The sequence below is a fragment of the Vicugna pacos genome, chromosome 1 (assembly GCF_048564905.1).
Source record: "Vicugna pacos chromosome 1, VicPac4, whole genome shotgun sequence".
NCBI classification, from domain to species: Eukaryota; Metazoa; Chordata; class Mammalia; order Artiodactyla; family Camelidae; genus Vicugna; species Vicugna pacos.
Genome location: NC_132987.1, coordinates 2,859,494 through 2,879,395, shown reverse-complemented (window position 1 = coordinate 2,879,395; position 19,902 = coordinate 2,859,494). Strand labels below are relative to the sequence as shown.

General features: G+C 45.0%; 1 protein-coding gene across 12 annotated transcripts in view; it reads left to right on the top strand.

The window, feature by feature from the left end:
* Positions 1-19,902, top strand: part of NEK11 (NIMA related kinase 11) — a 215,160-nt gene that overhangs the window by 89,973 nt on the left and 105,285 nt on the right. For 7 of the 12 annotated variants that reach the window (XM_072971127.1, XM_072971142.1, XM_072971137.1 and 4 more), the window contains exons 7-12: positions 4,035-4,184; positions 4,277-4,355; positions 6,954-7,039; positions 9,362-9,481; positions 11,484-11,577; positions 15,094-15,208. In XM_072971127.1, the coding sequence (XP_072827228.1) occupies positions 4,035-4,184; positions 4,277-4,355; positions 6,954-7,039; positions 9,362-9,481; positions 11,484-11,577; positions 15,094-15,208 (644 nt within the window). Of the gene's footprint in view, positions 1-4,034; positions 4,185-4,276; positions 4,356-6,953; positions 7,040-9,361; positions 9,482-11,483; positions 11,578-15,093; positions 15,209-15,393; positions 17,504-19,902 lie in introns of those variants that run through there. The other 5 variants (XR_012077337.1, XM_072971150.1, XM_072971167.1 and 2 more) reach the window with 3 other exon arrangements.

The window sequence follows — 19,902 nt, the reverse complement described above, 5'->3', positions numbered from 1 at the left end:
TGTCTTGGTTATTGAAAAAAAAGTGCTGCTATGAACTTGGGGTGCATGTGTCTTTTTGAATTAGAGTTTCCTCTGGATATATGCCCAGAAGTGGGATTGCTGGATCCTATGGTAACTCTATTTTTAGTTTTTTAAGGAATCTCCATACTGTTTTCCATTGGAGGCTGCACCAATTTACAGTCCCCCCAACAGTGTGGAAGGGTTCCTTTTTCTCCACACCACAGTGGGTTTTGAATTTCATCGAATGTTTTTTCTGCATCAGGATGATGATGTAATTTTAATTTTCTCTTTTCTTCTATAAAAAGGTATATTCCATTGATTGATTTTTAAATGTTAAGTCAACTCTATATTCCTGAAATAAAATCTATTTGGTCATGATATATTATCTTTTTACTGTATCATAGTATCCATATTTGTAATGCACACACTTGTGTGTGTGTTTGGATTTGTTGACTGTGTGTTGATGAAAAAATTCACCTGTAATTTTCCTTTTTCTGTATTTTTCCTTTCTTATCTTTTCCTCATTATATGTTTATAAAAGGAGACATTGAATAAGATTGGCGTTATTTATTCCTTAAATATTTGGAAGAATTTGCCAGTGCAGTAAAGCCATCTGGCTATGGAAGTTTCCCTTATTAAAATTTTTTTTCAGTTACTATATTAAACAGTTACTTTTCTCTGTTTAATAGATTTTCTATCTCTTCTCATATCAGTTTGCTAAGTTACATTTTTAAAGACTATTATTTCATCTGGTTTGTCAGATTTCTTGGAGAAAACTATGTTTATGATGTCACCCTGACACTTCTAACACCTGTGCAGCCTCAGTACTGCCTGCTTTCCCACCCTGGCCTTCTTCACCTCTGTGATGTTTCCACTTTCCTTGATCAGCCTTGCTAGAGGTGTATTACATTTTTAGTGTTTATTGATTTTATTTTTATTGTATGTTTGTTTCTAGCTCATTAATTTTCACTGTTTTAAAATTTTTTTCCTTCTTTAAATTTTCTTTCATTTGATTTGCTGCTCTTTTTCTAGCTTCTCAAGTTGACTTGAACGATAGATGTTAAGACTTTTTCTTTGTTAATATATGCATTTGATACTTTCAATTTTGTTAAAAGCTTTTACTTTAGCTGCATTTAATTAGTGTTGATATTTTGTGCCTTTATTAGCATTCATTTAAAAATATTTTCTAATTTCTGTTGTGATTTCTTGTTTGACCCAGGGATTATTAAGATGTGTATTCCTTAATTTTCAAGCAGTTGGAGATTTTGTAGCTTAATGTTGTTAATGTCTAGATTAATTTCACTGTTTTCACTTAATTTCACAGGAAATACTCCCTGAAGATTTCAATTGTCTGTAAGGCCAATTTTGGTAAATGTTTCATGTGCCCTTGAAAAGAACCTGAATTCTGTCATTGTTCAATACATTTATGTTAATTTGCCAATTTTGGTAATTGTGTTTAGATTTTCTCTATCCTTACTGACTTTTTTCTGTTTGCTTTTTCTATCAGTTATTGGAAATGTGTTAAAGTCTTTCACACTGATTGTGAATTTGTCTATTTTTCTTTTTCTTTCTGTTGATTTTTGCTTCACGTACACATGCATGTGCTCACACGTACACACACAGTGTTGCTGAGTGTATGTGGTTTTAGAACTCTCATATGTTCTTAGAGGTTTGCTTTCTTTACCAGTCTACCATCTTAACCCTAGTAGTGGTTCTTGCCCTAAAGTCTGCTTTGTCTGGTGTTAGTATAGCTACACCAGCAATATTCTGATAAGTATTTGCATGGTATATCTCTTTCTGTCAACTGCTCTGTGTTCTTATATTTAAGATTTGTTTCATGAACAGTTATAATTTTTTACCCAGTCTGGAAATCTTTTTATTGGAGTACTGTCTATTTATGTTAAATGTAATTACTCCATATTTATAATTTTATTTGCCATCTTGTTGTTTGCTTTCTATACATCTCACTTGTTTAATGTTCCTTTTTCTGTCCTTCTTGCTTGCTTCTTTTTTTTCTTTTAATGGAGGTACTGGGAATTGAACCCTGGACCTCATGCATGCTAAGCATATGCTCTACCACTGAGCTATACCCTTCCCCTTTCTTGCTTTCTTCTAATTTGAATTTTTAATATTTGAGTTTTTCCCTCCAGTAACTTGTAGTATGCACGTGTCAGTTACACATTATTTCACTATTCTTTCAGTGGCAACCCTAGCAATTCTAACGTGCATCCTGACGTATTACAGTCTAGTAAAAATGATTACTTCACTTTCTCAGTAATGTTAGGACCTTGTGATACTTTACCATCTTATGTCTTTTGCATTATTTTTGTCATGAAGTGTTATCCTACATATTTAAGTCCCACAAGAGAGTTGGTATTGTTTTATGAAGTTAATATTGAGTTACACATACCCACACACCACCTCCTCCAGGGCTCTACACTCCTTTCATCCCTTGTTCCTGCCTGGGATCCTCTTTCTTCTGTTGGAGGAACTCCCCTTCAGAATTTTAGTGCTTTCCTGCTGGCAATGAATTTTCTCAGTTTTTGTGGATCCAAAAATGTCTTTCTTTCACCTTTATTTGATTGAAATTATTTTTATGGATATAGAAATCGAGACGTGTGCTACTACTCCAAATACCAGTTAGTAGTCTTGCAGATGGATGAAAATTTATTGAGCTTCGAATAATTTTCATAATTTATAAGGTTTACATGGATCTTGGAATTATAGTCAATGTCATGTGATTTCTCCTAACATCCCTCTCTTTCTAGTATTCCATCTGGAAATAGTTAAGGGTTTGGAAGGAAAAAGACTTAATTCAGGAGTCAGTCAAGGTCACTTGTGTGACCTTGGCCAAGTCATTTTATTTCTCTGAGCCGGTTTCCTTATGTATAAAATGGGGAAAATACAATATTGGCTCTATTTCACTAGGAAGTTACGAGGCTCTGTTGAGATATATATGGAACTGCTTTGTAATATGTAAAGTGTCAATCAGTTTGAAAATTTTAGTATGATTATTGTTTACTGGACCAGAAACATTTTCAGTGTGTCTATCCGGAATTTTCTTGCAAATGCACATTTTCTTGAACACCCACAAAATGGTTAAAATTATAGTATTCATGTATGTATATATTTAAATATGCCTTGCCTTTTATGAGAAAGTAGAACAGTGTTTTACATAAAATACAGCTTACACAAGGTCAAGTGCAAATTTATTTCTAATCTTTCAAGCAACTAATAAGAAGAGGGAGATCTGGACAGTTACAGAATTCAAAATACCATTAAGATAAAAATAACCCATTATCCAGAAGAACTACAGTTCTTTCTTAACACTAAGTTCAGGCAGGAATTTCCCCTTAGTTTTCTTAATGATGTAGATTATTTAAATTTTTTTTCTGCTGATTTAGAGATTGCTGATTTGCATGGTTAATCCAAATTAGTGTTGGACTCATCTAGGGGTTTAATACCCTATTTCATGCTCCCAGAGGGAGAATCACACACTTTAATGTGAGCTGCAGGCGGTGCTCTTCAAGCCAGCTGGCAAATGGGGTCTGTTTAGAAAACTAATAAAGAATGCCGGTTTCCTTTCAAAACGCTTGGACACAAACTAGAGGGAAAGTTGGGCTAAAACATTTAAATTGTATTTCACGTACACGACATTGACTGAACTGCCTGAGGAAGACAGTATTCGCCTGCACTTTATCTTCCCTTCACAGAGGTAAATGCGCCAGTTCCTCACCACACTGATCACATGTTTATTGAGTCCCTGCTACATGTAGACATACTTCTCTCTCTCTTTGATGAAAAGTATTCATTCAGACTCACATTTTGTGCTTTCTCCTTTCACTTTTTCCTGTTTTTTTTTTTTAAGCCTGCATAATGGAAAACAAAGTGTGGAACTGAAGCTTTTAAACAAACAGCTAAGGGGTTTGTTTGTGCTCACACCCAGTGCCCTGACACACCTGAGAATTTGCGTGACAATCAAGTTTAAAGTAGGACGTTTATTCCTCATTTAAATTCTTTGCCTGTGTCTTCAGGTCTCTGGCGTGCATTTTGTACGAGATGTGCTGCCTGAACCACGCATTCGCAGGCTCCAGTTTCTTGTCCGTGGTTTTAAAGATTGTGGAAGGCAGCACACCGTCCCTCCCCGCGACGTACCCCAGAGAGCTGAACGCCATCATGGAAAGGTATGGAGGGGCTCGCATTGCCGCAGGAGGGATTTCAGGTGCACTTGTATTTTAGCGCATTTGGACAATCATTTTCTTTTTAAACATTACAGCATGTTGAACAAGAGTCCTTCATTGAGACCATCTGCTATAGAAATTTTAAAACTTCCTTACATCGATGCACAACTACAGGTATTTAAATGAGTGGGAGTCCAGGAAGCACGCATTAGCATTTATATACATTCTAGGACTTGAAGATGTGCTGTGGGAATAAGGTGCCTTAAGAATCAGTCAGGAAGAAGCAATAAGATTTTCCTGAAAATCTGGGAGAAATTATCAGTAGGCAACCTTTTTGCAAAAGAAGGGGTGTAACCTCCAGTTCCCTGGGGTCCCAGGTGCAAGAAGTTAGGATTGTGACTTTCTGCCTAAACTAAACGTCCACCCTTAGAGCGGCTGGTTGACAAGTCTTCCCTCCACGTTCTGTGAGCGCGTGCCTGCTGGTGCAAGGGTGCTGCTATGCTGCAGGCTCGGTCACGTGGGGCCTTGGTTACCCACCCCCCGCCCCGCAGAAAAGATCTTAGGGATACTTTTTATTGATTCGGTGAGTTTATTTTGTTTTCCTGTAGGTTAGAAATTTCGATCTAGAGAATCTGCCTCCGGTGATAAGGAAAAAGCAAATGGTACCCTCTGGGGAGGTTTTTCTTTTTTTTTCAAACTGTATAGGCTTTTACAATACAAATCCCCCAGGCAGATTCCCTTTAATTGTAGGAATAGTTTTAAGTGGGCTCACAGAGCAGCCATTCACCTTCACAAACGGGCACACGTCTTCTTCATCAGCGTCCTGTTCTCCATCCACGGGAAACAAGGATGCTGACTTGAGGGGCGTTCGTCAGTTGAGCGCCGGGCACTGTGCTGACACTGGAGGTGACAGGTTGGAAGGAACAGATGTGTCTCCTGCTCTTTTGAAGCTTGACTGCTAGTAAGAGGACCCAATAACTAAGAAGGAGTCAGCAAACAAAGAAAATAATTGTAAATGTTAGAAGTGCTAGGAAGTACTAAGAAAGCAAACAGGATGCTGTAAAATAAGGGAAGGGAAGGGCTTGGGTGCTCGGAGGAGGAGCTGGTGACATTGTGACACCATCAAGGTGTGGGAAGCAGCCAGCCCCTCAGGGAGCTTGAGGAAGGGGGTTGGAGTCACAGGGCACAGCCCTGACTTAGGGAGCGGGATGTTCCCAGAGGGACCTGGGTGGGGGCACTCCAATGCCAGCATGTGCTGGGGTGGGAGGTGAGGACGAGGAGAAACAGCACAGGAGAAGGGAGGTGCAGCAAGTTCTCTGTGCAAAGCGGGCTCCACTTGCCCGAGGGCAGGCCGTCGGAAAACAGGCAAAAGTTGGTTGAGATCAAAACCACACTGGAGGGTCTGTGAGTAAACAAACAAACAAAAAAGTCGAAAGGCATCCAATAGATCCCCTGGGACTAGGGTGAGGCAGGTGAGGCATTTGTCCTGGGACAAAATTAAAGAGGACACCAAAAACTCAGTAATCAAGATGAGTAATATTGTAATGCAGTGTTTAAATATCCAAAGTAATGTAAAAATTCAAGGTAACAAAATATCATAAGCTCAAGGACAGGATCCAAGAGGGCTAGGATTAAGGTGAAGCTGAACCTGGGCAGGACCCTGTGGGGCCTTCAGGGCATGAAAGCCTCGTGTGTCCCCCACTTCCAGTTTCTGGGGAAAAGGGCTTCAGTCTTCAAAGAGCGGACTTAAGCAGTTACTAACTAGGGAAGGGAGGGAAAGCAGGAACAAAAGCATTCAAGCAAGAAAAATAATGATAGCTTTAACAACAGTTCAGGGATAAAATGGAGTCCCAGTTTTTCCTCCATGGAGACTCACAACGATCTGACACAGATCTTTGAGCTGTTCTGCAGAAACTAAGACCTCACCAAGCGGATACTGGGGACTACGTCCTGACCACAGGCACGTGGACCCCAGACTGGTGAAGCAGCAGGTTGAGGTTTAAGATTCCCAAAACATCACCCTGTTACCTCACCACCAACCAATCAGAAGAAAGTGCACGAACTACAAACTTCACCCCGAATGTTACCTTTAAAAACCCTCCCTGGAGAGCCATGGGGAGTTGGAGTCTTTTGAACATTAGGCGCCCGTTCTCCTTGCTTGGCATCTGAGGAACACGCTGGGCTTTCCTTCACTACGACCTGCGGTCAGTAGACTGGCTTTGCTGCGTGGGGGCGAGTGGACCCAAGCTCAGATGGGAACAAAGCAAGTTCAGGACTGGATCCTGGCAATATTTAAACTTTTGGTGTCGTATTCTCCACAGCTTTTATCACTATTATTGATTTGTTTTAATATTGCATTAAAATATTATTTATCCAGGTTACTGAGTTTCTTGTGCCCCTTAAATTTTGCACCTGAGGTGAGTGCCTCCCTTGTCTCAGCCTGGTCCCGGCCCTGGGCATGGAGGCTTGTCCACTGCAGGCCCGAATGGGGAGCCGAGGGCAGGCCTGCCTGTAGCTGGAACGAGAGAGCAGGTTGTCAGGATGAAGGTGGCCAGGTGGGCAGGAGCCTGACCCCACAGATTCTGTTTGCATAAGTTACTGTGTTATTTTTTTAACCCTTTATAGAAGGACAAATGGCTACCAGTGGGTTTGTTTCCAAGCCCCCAGATACGGGCAGTCGTTCTACAGATCAGAAGGGCACCTGGGGGTTTTATGCCTTTTCATCTTTGAAGAGGAGTCTTTAAGGTGCATCGGGGGTTTTCTTTTTTTCAGCATCTGATGTGTCGCTATTCGGAAATCACGCTGGAAGACAAGAATTTGAATTGTCAGAAGGAGGCTGCTTATATAATTAATGCCGTGTAAGTAAGTGCTGTGTTTTTTTAAAAACCCATTGAGTGTAAGTGTTAAATGCGTTTGTCTTAAAAAGTCTATTAGCTTTAAGCTGAATGCTTGGAGTCTCCTAGGATTCACTTAAGTCTTGCCAAGAAATTAAGGAGCTTCAGTAACTTGGTGTTCCAAAGCCCTTCACCCCAGGTGGTAGCAAATTGAAGTCATAAAAGTTTAAACCTCTGCACAGCTTACAGATCTGCAGGGTAGCTCTGCAGTTGCCTTCTAAGTATAGAGGGAAATTCATATCTCAAACATTTAGTGATATTTATGCTAATGAACATTCAGATTAAGCATAAATAGCTTTCGCACGTTGTTTGCTTAACAGGAACTGGCAGAGTAGCTATTGAAAAGATAACATTGGACTTCTAGGACAATTGAAAATAAGCCCAAATCCACTTTCTGGAGATAGACATGAGAACCAGAGAATGTATGTTTCGCAAAGAACCATAATTATTTCCTCATCTAACTTCTCTCTCCTACCTCACTCAAAATTTCTGTCTTAACTTAAAAGAGCCCCAAATTCTAGGTTACTTCAGAACAGCCCTGGGCAGCTGTTCAAGCTGTGTACTGCAGAATTCCACAGGGGCACCCCTGGTAAGACCAAACCTATCATTTTGCTGAAAGAACTCTCTACCTAATTTTGTAAGGACCTGATGGGAAGGACAGTCCCTCCCAGAGCTGTGCAAGGCAGTGGGTGAGAACAGGAGCCCTCACTGGCTGATCTTCAAGGCCAAACAACACAAATATGCTTCTCTAATCCTCGGTCCAGTGGTTTCTCAACGGCACTGTGTTGGTTTTCCGTCTTCACATTCAAACTGAGAAAACTGGACCATCAAAGCTGTCAGTGTTCGTTTACTGCATGAGCTCCAGCGAACATGCCCTAACCTCAGGGGCACGTCCTCAGACATCCTCCCATAGCCTCGTTTTCTTGGGTTTCTACCTATTTTTTCAGGAATGCTGGAACGTCTCATTCTATTTTATTAACAAGATATGTGAGAGTGGAAGAAATCTCATTTTAAAACTACTGGACTAATTCTAGCTCTCATTTGCCCTGCGGTGGTGACACAGTCTGCCTGACAGTGCTCACAGTCAAAGTGTGCTGGCAGCCACTTGTTTGGGTGGTCTTCCACATTATGAAGTACTGATTTCACATTGTCACTATTATTTTCTAGATCTATGACTATGTGTTAAGGAGCTCTGTTTGGTCTTACAAAATAAGGCATGTGTATTCCTGAAAACTGCGTGTCCCCTGAACTCTCTGATCTGAACTGTGTTCCAGAGGGATGAGAACTGCCTATAATGAGCGGTCATTATAATTTCCTCATAGTGTTTCTTAAGGATGGAGTTGAATGCAAAAAGTATTCTGCTGTTGGTCCTAACCAGGCCAGGCGCAGAAACAGTACCATTGAGAAGTGGTCGCACACCTTTCCATACATGATTCATGGGGGCACATGTCCTTAACTGTAGAAAGAGGTTCTTTCATAACACTGGCTAACACTTTGGGGATGACAACCGTACACTTGGCTCTGTTGTAAGCACTTCGAATGAATTAACTCGTTTTACTCACAACCACCCTGTGAAGTAAGTACCATTATCATTATCATCTAAATGATCAGAGAGGTTCTGTAACTTGCCCAAGGGCATATGGCACGTAGCACATTGCAGACCATGCAATCGATCACCAACCATGCTGCCATGAAAGTACCTACGGTGTGAAGCCTGGAGTGTAAGACATTCAAGAGGACCCAGCTAGAATAATACCGCCATTTGGGGGTCCTTTTATGTGCCACGCCCTCTACATACATTGTCTCACGTGATACTCATGACAGCCCATTCTTCATGGACGAGAAAACTGAGGTTCAGGGAGATCAGTAATGTGCCCAGAGCCACAGAGCTAGTGAGTGGTAGGGATGGGATTCAAACCCTGCCTGCCTGATTCCAAAACTGTGTCCTATCCGCGTGGCTGAGTTAGTCTGCTGGTCTGTTCCTCCCTCACGGCCCATTGGTCCTCATTGGTCTTCCATTATGAAAACTAGTCACAGGCAATGACATGAGCAGAAGTGTGGAAAGTACGTAACTTGCTTTTAAACGAAAATATAATTTGAAAAATATTGCCAATTAACCACAGTCCTGCTTGGCTCATTACCTACCCAGTGTTTATTAGTTTTTGCCCGGTGTGCCTCGAGACGCTTTTCCCTTCTCGGTGGTATAATGGTACCTGCTGTAAAGACTTGTTCCGTTTTTCTGAGCGTGATCAGAAGGGCTGCATCGGGGCTCTCTGTTACCTGCAGGCAGAGAAAGCTCCACCTGCAGACTCTGCGGGCACTGTCGGAAGTGCAGAAGATGACCCCGAGAGAGCGGATGCGGCTGAGGAAGGTCCAGGCGGCTGACGAGGAGGCCGGGAAGCTGAAGTAAGCGGCCTTCCCAAGGGGCCCCCAGGGCTCTGGGGCGATTGTTGGAAGAGCGGAAACCACAGCAAGAAATCAAACTGCACACTCTCATTAGATATTTATCAGTTTATCCCTTCCCTCCTTCCCTCAGAAGACAGTAATTGAGCCATAGATGGTTCTGAGGTGCCAGGCACCGTTATTATGAGCCTTCATTCTTGTGTGGAAGGGAGGACTGAACATCAGGGAGGCTATCAGAGACGAAAATGTAGAGCCAGCCTCCAGACGAAGCCCCTTGCTGCTGACGCCTTGCGTGCACGCCCTGGGGAGCGGGTGAAAGGGGGCTGCTGAACCCCTCTGCCCGGAGCCTCCTCGCCCCTGGAGGGAGAAGAGTGTTCCTGCAGGGCTCTCGTGATGGCTTTAGGAAGGTTGGAAGCAGCACTGTTGTGCTGCGGGTGCCTTTGCCAAGCCTGTGCTCAGGACAGAGCTGCAGGCGTGGGACACCATGGTGATTCGAGTCCACACGGGAAAAGGGACTTGCTTCCAGAGAGCTCTGCACTCCCAGTTTCTCAGACACTGGCTTTTCAGTTGCTAAGTGACCCAGTTTCCTAATTTTTCTTTTTCTTTCTTCCTCTGCCATCTTTCTGGTGGCTTAGAAGCCTCAGCCGAGAACTAGAGAGACCAAAAAAGACCTGAAACTCAAATTAGTCCATCGTGTGACCTTGTTAATGTGTCTGAAAAGTGATTCAAGGTGTCCTTGTACTTACTTACAGTGACTATCACGAGGAGCTGACTAAGACCCCAAGATGGTTTTCCCTTAATATGTGTTTTCTTTAGTAAACGTGAAGAGTTCCGTCAAAGTGCTTCATGGGCAGCAGGGTGCTGGTGAATGTGTCACAGCCACGCCGGGGGTGCAGGGCCCAGGGAGTGGCTGCTACTCTGTTTGCTGATTCCGTGGTGTAAATACTCCCACGATGGAGTTTCATAGTACCAGTGTGGTATCACTGAATGTTCAGTTGGACAATGTATATAAACCAGTGAATCACCGACTGTAGATTCTGCTGAGAAAGTACATTCATGAAAGTTGTTTGAATCATTGCATCAACTCCCAGTCCCAAATCTACTTCACATACCCCGGGAATGGTTCCTAGGATTCATGTCACTGGTTGAGGGTAGAAGGAAAGTTAAATCTCCAACAGGAACAGATTTAAAAGGCAATGTAATAACTTACATGCACAGTACAAATTATTTTTCAGATTAAAACTTTTAATACACAAAAGTCATAGATCTTCCTCATGACATTTAATATTTTTGTTATTTAAGGGAAATTTTTAAAACAGTTTGTTCTTGATATTATGAATGAATTGTATTAGAGCTGTTTTGATGATTGTTTCTAGGACTCGAGAGAGCTCACGTGTTTTATCTAGAAAACGACTCTGTTGTCATGAGGGTTATCACATACCTGCTTTATAGACAAGGAAATCTGACTACAGGGATGTTCAGTGAATTTGCCAAAAATCAAAGTATAAATTAGCACACAAGGAATCACAGGAACTCAAATGTTTCTTAATAGATCTATTAAACTCAACTCTCCTGTTGTAGAGGAAACAGAAAACGTCTGGAAAAAATTTCCCTTCACAGCGACTCTCATACTCTTTTCCATTAATTCCATGGAATGCCATCTCTGTTGCCCCCGTCTGTGGGCTTGTTACCCGGTGCGCGTAGTGGGCGTCAGGGACACACGCCCCTGCCGGCACAGGCTGGGAGCGCACGGGGTGGGGACCGCCCTCTGCTGCGTTTGGGGGGCTCTGAGGCGACCGAGGGGCCAGGCATCCTGTGTGCACTCACCCGGTGGGGCTGCACCGCACTCACCCCGATGAGGGAGAGACCGCGGGCCTGGCATCCCGACCGACAGCCCAGTTTGCCTATTGAAACAGGGATCACGCACAGCTGTGTAACAGATGTGGTTTTGTTAATGTATGTAAAGTACCCTTTACAGCTCCTTTTCTACGTTCACATTATGCAGAAAGCTTGCGGAAGAAAAGTATGAAGAAAACAACAAACGAATGCAGGAGCTGAGACGTGGGAACTTCCAGCAGCTAACTGCTGGCGCGCTCCATGTAAGTGCCCTTCCGTCTTACGTCTCACCTGGGACCTCTCCTTGCCTCCGATGCTTGGGTAGGAAGAGAGACAAGGTGGGGGAAAGCACCCAGACCGACTGCGCAGGTCCCGGGAGGAAGTCCTGGGGGCGTCTGGGGGCGTCTGGGGACGAGGGCGGACAGTGAGCACGCGGACTCGGAGCAGCTGTGCCGGGCGCTGCGGTGGAGGACGACCGGAGCTCAGACCGCGACCCTGCCGGGCAGACGTGGGTGTGTGGTTCTGAGTCTCAGCCATGCTGTCGTTTTCTTTACCTCGCTAGTCCGTTGTTCGTTTTCTGACTTACTTTTCATTCTTCCCCTTTTACTTTCTGTCTCCCATCCATGTGATTGTGCATTGTGTTAATAACCCCTTTCAAACTTTGAAGGATTTTCACAGATGGCCGATAATATGCAGGGTTGCTGACTCACATGAAACGTCCCCAGATGCGTGTCCTCTGCACCCCAAGCTCCTGAACAGCAAACACCATCCCCCTAAGGGTTAAAAACATCTTCATAGGCCTTGGTGTGGTGTTGAGACTTGAGGTGGTCTTTCTTCAGGGTCGTATTGGGATAGTAGGCATGGACACCAGCCTCCTCGCTTGGTAGGTGACAGCAGCTTGGGAAGGAGTCATTTCTGTGGAGGACTCTGGTTATTTGTTCGTTGGAGATCCCTCCATCTGAGGGAGATTCTTACCTTTAGCAGGAGGAGCCGAGCCCCCCACGGCTGTGGGGGTGATCCCTGAGGTCAGGGGAGGCTGGTTTTGCTGCAGCCCAGTAATCAGAGGGCCCCACGCCCTGGGCTGTGCAAGCCCCAGCAGAGCTCACCCTCAGACAGGCCAGAGCCTCAAACATTGTCTTATGCCTCCCCTCAGTTACTGAGGGGTTGCGAGGCCTTTTGAGTTCTGAAAACACAAAGCTGTACCAGCCAGGGTCAGCCCTTTCTGACCTTACAAGTCTTCCTCCATTGAACCCTTTAGCAGATGGTGTGGGGACACTGATGAGGCAACCCCCATCTCCACCCACCCTCCTCAGTGAAGCCAGCCCAGAGACATGGGAGGGGGATCATTCCTGCTCTCAGAAAGAACCTGGTGAGGGGAGGAATGGCTGGATCCAGGGGTGAGGGATCAGCAGCTGTGTCTGTCAAACCCCGGCCACCGCCGGGAAGCGTCTAGATGCCACCAAGCCCCCTCCAAACACGGAGCGCCCTCCTTCGGCTCCCCGGCACTTTCTTGGCCCTGAAATGCTGACTTGTGGGGGCAGATCTTCTTCCCCTCAGGACTGAGAGCTGCAGGTCCACAGACCCTCACAGGGAGTCTGGAAGGTATTAAGAAGTCTGCCTTTGTTAATGTATGTAAAGTACCCTATTTAATCAGCTGATAGAAACCAGGACTTTTTTTCAGGAATGCTCAGGGTCCCCTGCTTCCAAGGTACTTTGCCCCCAGCGGTTGGAAGGTGAGAATTACAGGCCTGGTCACATTTTGTTTCATAAAACCTAAATAACTTTATTCTTGGAGTTACCACATGGCAAATAAAAATGTAGTTTCCAGATTGAGCTTACATTTTAGTGTCTGATAACTTACTTAACTTTTTTACTTTTCTTCTATGACTTTTCCAAATAATCATTTTGGGAAGAAAAGATAGTCTCTTCAATAAGTGGTGCTGGGGAAAGTGGACAGCTCCCTGTAAAAGACTGAAACCAGAACATTCCCTAACACCATATACAAAAATAAACTCAAATGGATTAAACACCTAAATGTAAGGCTAGACACTATAAAACTCCTAGAAGAAAACATAGGCAAAACACTCTTTGACATGCATTGCCCCTGTATTTTTTGGATCCATCTCGTACTGTAATAGAAATAAAAACAAAAATAAACAAATGGGACCTAATTAAACTTAAAAGCTTTTGCACAGCAAAGGAAACCATAAATAAAACAAAAAGACAACCTATGGAATGGGAGAAGATATTTGCAAATGCTGCAACTAACAAGGGATTAATTTCCAAAATATACAAGCAGTTCACACAGCTCAGTATCAAAAAGAACAAACAACCCAATCAAAAAATGGGCAGAAGACCTAAATAGACACTTCTGTGAAGAAGACATGCAGATGGCCCACAGGCATGAGAAAATAAGCTCAGCATCACTACTTATCAGAGAAACACAAATCACACCTGCAATGAGGTATCACCTCACACCAGTCAGAATGGCCATCATTCAAGAGCCCACAAATGACAAATGCTGGAGAGGCTGTGGAGAAAAGGGACCCCTCCTACACTGCTGGTGGGAAGGTAGTTTGGTGCAGCCATTATGGAAAACAGTATGGAGATTCTTAAAAAACTAAAAATAGACTTACAATATGATCCAGCAATCCCCCTCCTGGGCATGTGTCCAGAGAAAACCCCAATTCGAAAAGATACATGCACCTCAATGTTCACAGCAGCACTATATACAATAGCCAAGACATGGAAACAACCTAGAAGTCCATTGACAGATGACTGGATAAAGAAGCTGTGGTATATTTATACAATGGGATACTACTCAGCCATAAAAAAATAAAATAAAATAATACCACTTGCAGTGACATGGATGGACCTGGAGATTGTCATTCTAAGTGAAGTAAGCCAGAAAGAGAAAGAAAAATACCATATGATATCACATTTATGTGGAATCTAAAGAAAAAAAAGACAAATTCATTTACAAAACAGAAACAAAAATGGGCTTCTTAAAAATATTTTGTGACTGTATTTTCACAAATGACTCACCGCAGTGTGGCACGGCTTTGTTTTACTCATTCATTTAAGATTAATTTGAACTTTCTGCTTTTGATAAGAAGACTGTCTTGGAGTAGTTCTCCATGAAAGCTGTTTATCAAGTAAAATTGGTCAGTTCAGCATTAGCTCTGGGTTGCAAACACACACACACACACATACACAATGATTACTTGAAATACCCACTGATACATTTGAGAAGTTTAACTTTTACTTTTTTGAAGTGTAAGTCCTTTCATGTCACCTGTCAGAGCTCTTTCTTTTAGAAAATTGAAATTCATAGACTCATGGAACTTTTACAGCCAGAAGAAACTTGGATGTCCTCCAGGCCAGCATATCCAGTTTTGAGATGCTGAGAACAGGCCTGGACAAGGGTAGGGTCAGTGTGAGGCCCCAGGTGGGCGGCTGAAGGAGCTCCTGGCTCTCAGCTGCCGATCAAGTGAATCTCTCCTTCGATTGTGCCCCAGGGCGTCCACCTGCCTCACCCTGAAACTGAGGTCATGGGGGGTTAAATGCTCTGCCCAAGGTCACACCTGTCCATTGATTCAGGACTGTTTCTCTTATTCCAAGCTGCCTTGCTGAGATTGGAAAATGTTTTCATGTTTGAGGAAGAGGATTAGGTAGGCTTTTGTTTCCAAATCGTCTTCTAAACAAGCATCTTGTTTCATTTGTGGCAATGCTGTTTCCTCCTGCTGGCTTCTCATGAATTGTTAATTATTTTCCACAAGGAATTTGATGCCCCAGCTGCAGAGGACCTGCCTGCATCTCAGCCCATTCCTTCCCTGGACCTTGGCACACGGGAGTCAAGTGTGGAGGACACCATAGCTGACCTTGGAGATCATGGTATGAGTTTGCACCAATTTTCAGAAGGCTGCCCTTGATGACACGTGGGTTGGTGTGGCTGACCCATCAGTAGGTCTGGATGTCTATGACCATCTTCCATCAGTTTCCCAGATCTTGGCTGGGATCAGAGTGAAAAGCAGAGAAGCCAGGGGTTTGTCTGTCCTCTCCTGTCTTCTTTGTCGCAGGGAAAATGAGTTGGAAACTCGTACCAGGTGAGGAACCTCCTCTTCTGCATGAGTTACGCAGCATCATTAACATGGCTCTGCATCATCATTAACGTGGCTCTGGAGCAGTGTGGGACTGGGAACATGCTCAAGTCCTGTTTCCCTCTACATGGCTTCCCTGGCCCTCATAAACCAGAAAGAAAAGTGCTCAGAGCTCTGACCCAAACTGGGGAGATACATCATGGCCTGATGGTTAAAAACATAAGTTTTGGCCCTATCAGGGAAGCCCCTGGCAACAGTCTCTCAAGGTCCCAGCTTCCTCATCCATGAAACAAGAATAGAGTAAATGAGGTCAGACCCGTGGCATCTCTCAGCTCCGCACCCAGCACAGGGTAAGAGCCACAGAGAGTGGAGCAGTTCATGGCCCTGAGGGGGGCGGTTGTGAACGGAGGCCTCACAGTCTTTCCCCCCATCTCCCCAGGGCCTTAGACAAAGTGCCAGGAGCATCATAGGCCCTCAATCAATATTTCTTGAGTGAATGAATGAGTGGGTGGGTAAGTGAATGGATGACATATTGTCTGGACCTCCGAGAAGCAGATGCCAAGATGGGACTAAAAGTGCAAGGATGTTATTTGGGGAAATGTCTGCGTGAAAGGAATTAGGAAAGGGGCTGGGAGAGGCTGAGAGGACCATCAGACCACCACTGGAGTCTCGTTCTGCGTCTTGTTCCGTGACGTGTACTAGCCTGTGAGGCAGACAGGAGGCAGCAAAGACACCAGAAAGTCCCTCGGGAGAGCCTGCCCTCAGAGGCCTTAGTGTCCCTGCTGCACTTGAGCAGTGGCCTGGGGGAACGTGGTGGCCTCCGGCAGGATGCAGGCTCAGGTCTCAGGACCCAGCCGCAGGGGCCCTCGGCTAGTTATGCCCCTTGTGGTTGGCGGTCTTGGAGGTGCCTCCTTGTGGCTGCACAGGGGTGTGACTGCTCTCCTTAGCAGTAGGTGAGCTCTCTTTTCAAAGAATGGAGTTAGTGAAACTTGGATTGGCTTGTCCTCTCAGCCCGAGTCTGCATTGGTGACCCCCCCCCCAACCCCCTCTAGAGCTGTGAGTGCTGGAGTCACCTCCTCCAGCCATAAGGGGCCAGCACCTGAAGCTCTTCAGATTGGCGTTTTCCAGTGTTGAAAATGATGCCATGGAGGCCACCTGGTAACAGGGTTATGTGTGCCAGATGGATTTGCATCTAGATTCTTTTCAGGTAATTCTTTAGTACATTGCTATTTTCCAAGGGTAAAATTTGGAAGCATAGAAATGTCCCATGAGCCTTTCTTTCCAAGACTGTAAAACTGAGAGGCCATTGAGTAGCCCCTGATGTGGACGACGTGTGCCCTGCTGGCAGAGGAGGCCCCAGACGGGATGTGGAGTGGGTGGCCTTGGATCAGGCTGGGCCCAGCCTCCAGATTTCAAATAGGAAAGGTGCTTATTACTCCCTTCAGAGTCGAGAAACCAAAGACAGTAAGTAATTTGCTCAAGGGCTCCCAAGTTCCTGCTTTCTAGCGCAAATTACTCTAAGCTGGCTCTGACCACAGGGCTGCCAGGACACTCGGGCTGGCGTCCTCCTCACCTCTCTGTCTGTCTTCCGTCGGGAGGTTAGTGTGGCAGCCCGTGTGGTGAGTCACCAGCCAGACGGGAAACGGCGGGTCCGCTCCTTCTACTGCCTCGTGCAGTAAGGAGACTCTACTTAGAGCCCATGGTGAGCTGTGAGATCCAAAAACATGTGGTAGTTTGAGCTGGGCCAAATGCCCTGCAGAATACTTTAAACATTTTCCTTACTTTTTCCTCTCTGTAGTTCATACTTTACAATTTCTTAAATATTAAGTTGAAAAGGGAGACTTAGAAGTGTGAAAATGTCACCTTTGGGTTGGTGATGGACTGGAATGGTGAGCAACTAAATGATTAGTGATCACAGACTTTGAAATTGTGAGACATGAGACTAATTTGTTGGTGAGCCCTGAAGTGATTATTTACCCTATTCTCTTTGCTTTTGAAGATTTGACTCCAGACTTTCAGCACCCAAAGGAAGTTTTTATTTATTTTTTTATCTGACTTGTGTATGTAAAATAAAATTACACATTCTTTTTAAGCTCCTACACCAGATGTTTCATCAGCCTTTGATGTTGAATCGGGACTTTCCCTCTGGGGTTGAGGCATTAGCTGTGGAGAAGGAAGACAGGGGCGGCATTATTTACATCTGATATGCATTCAGTTGATTGCAGCTGATTTAATCTAGCCAAAGTCGTGGATAACTTTTATAATCAAATGAGAATGCACGACTGGAACGTTGAATGAATTATCGTCTTTTAACTCCTTATGTGAAATGCTGCTGCTTTCTTGCACATGAATTTTTGCCAGGAACTTCGTCACACTCTAGCCTTGTTTTCAGGAACTCACAGCTGAGCTTCAGAATTGCATTTCTTGCAAAGCTGGGAGAGCCTGAGACTCAGGGCCCCCAGACCCACCTAGAGCATAGGCCTCATGACACGGAGGCTGCACTGGTGTAGGCCTTGGCTGCCCGCCCACTGCCTGGCCAGCTGTCCCCTCCTAACCTGCCTCCTGTTGAGCCGCTCCTCGAGCACATCCTGAGCCTCTTCCCTGTGCTCAGAGAAAGCTCTGACCTCGAGGGGGTCGTACTTGGCTTGCCTCTGGGAAGTCCACGTGCCCTTTACAGTCATGCGCCAGCGATGCCTTCTCTTCCCTTAAAATGTCGAAGTGGAGAGGAGGTGATTTGAACTCTGTCAGACAATGATATATTTTGATTGTTTTAATTTTAAGAGAAAATGTTTACTCACTGCAGTCCCACTTTTAGACAGTTACTGGGGAAGTGAAAGCACGTCTACAGAACATCTGAACACAAATGTATTTATAGTATCAAAAATTAGAGACAAGTCAAGTGTCATTCCACAGGCCAGTGGGCAAACAAACCTGTAGCTTCTCCATCCCAGGCAGCACTACTCAGCAATGGAAAGGAGCAAACTGTCAGCACCACACGCTGCAGGTGGCTATCAGAGCGCTGGGCGGAGCGGAAGGAGCCGCACACAGAAGCACTGCTAGTGAGTGGTTCTGTGTCTGTGAGACCTCCGACCAGGAGCGCTTGTCTCTGGTGACAGGCGTGAGGCCAGTGGCTGCCTGGTGTCGTGGTGTGGGAATGGACCCCAGACATGCACAAGGAACCTCCTGTGGTGATGGAGTTCGCTGTCTTGACAGTGGTGACGGTTACCCGGATGTATATACTTGTCATAACTTACTAAACTCTATTTTTTTTAAATTTTTAATGGCGGCACTGGTGATTGAACCCAGGACCTCGTACATGCTAAGCATGCGCTCTACCACAGAGCTACACCCTCCCCCTTTGAATTCTGTACTTTAAATGAGCGCATTTTATTGTGTATAAATTATACCTCAATAAAGTCAATAAATTTTAAAAATGATAAAATACCCAGAAAAGAAGAAAACATGAGTAATACCTGTTAGTCTGCATTTTAGCTGCTGAGTGTCTGAGAGAGACTTGTGTGGCACTGTGGAGACAAACAGCAGCTGGGATGATGTCTGGGCGCCACTTTGGTTACAAAGTCCTTAGTCCAGAAAACAACCCTGGGTTTTCTTCTAATGTCACTGTTGTCCTCCGCAGGGAGTGCTGACAGAGTGTGGGGGTCTTCTCTCGGGAGGAGCGGAGGCTGGGGGCTGGGATCCTTTAGCTCCCCTCTCAGCCCTTGGTTGGAGGGCTGACGGCGGCGTGGTTGGGGACCCAGGCCGGCAGGTCTAAGGCGACCTCGGAGCCACTAAAGAAGCTGGAGCCTAACAGGACAAAACCTAACAGCCCAGCCTGCAGAACCCCCAGGACAGAGACACTGGTGGAGCCGCCCGGCTTAGCAGCTCTCAGAAGGGAGGACCCCGTGCTGGCGGCCATTCCCCTGGTCCCAGATGTCCCGTCACTCCAGGGCTGTAGCCGTCTTGGAGACGTGAGTGATACATATACACTGATGGCGGTTTTGTTCCATGATGTCACACGCTCCACTGAGTTGCACTTGTGTTTCCACCTGACTGTCTCATTGACGCCCAGGAATACAGGCCCCTTCAGGCACTCCCTCGCGTGCTGAGCTCTGGAGGATAAGTAGGACGAAGCTAGGACTCACTGAAGACACGCGGACCCCACCCTGAGGCACACTTAACGAATCAGAGAGCTCCTGCATGCTGAGCTGATGGGCGCCTCTAATGGAAATTTAAAAGATTGTATCCAAGTTGCAAAGCAGAAGTGGAGGCAGGGTCACCCCTGCCATGGCAGCTACTGTACCACTGTGTCCTAAGCAGGCATCCTAGAAACAAGGAAAACCAGTCCCAGAACCTCAGCTCTCGTCACAAAGAAAATCAGTGACATAGGCCTCTCACTTGGGAAAGCTGTCTGTGGTCCCATGGTCCCCCCACCGTGGCTAATATAAATCACACTGTGCTTATGAACCGAGGGCTCTACTGGGGGCGGAG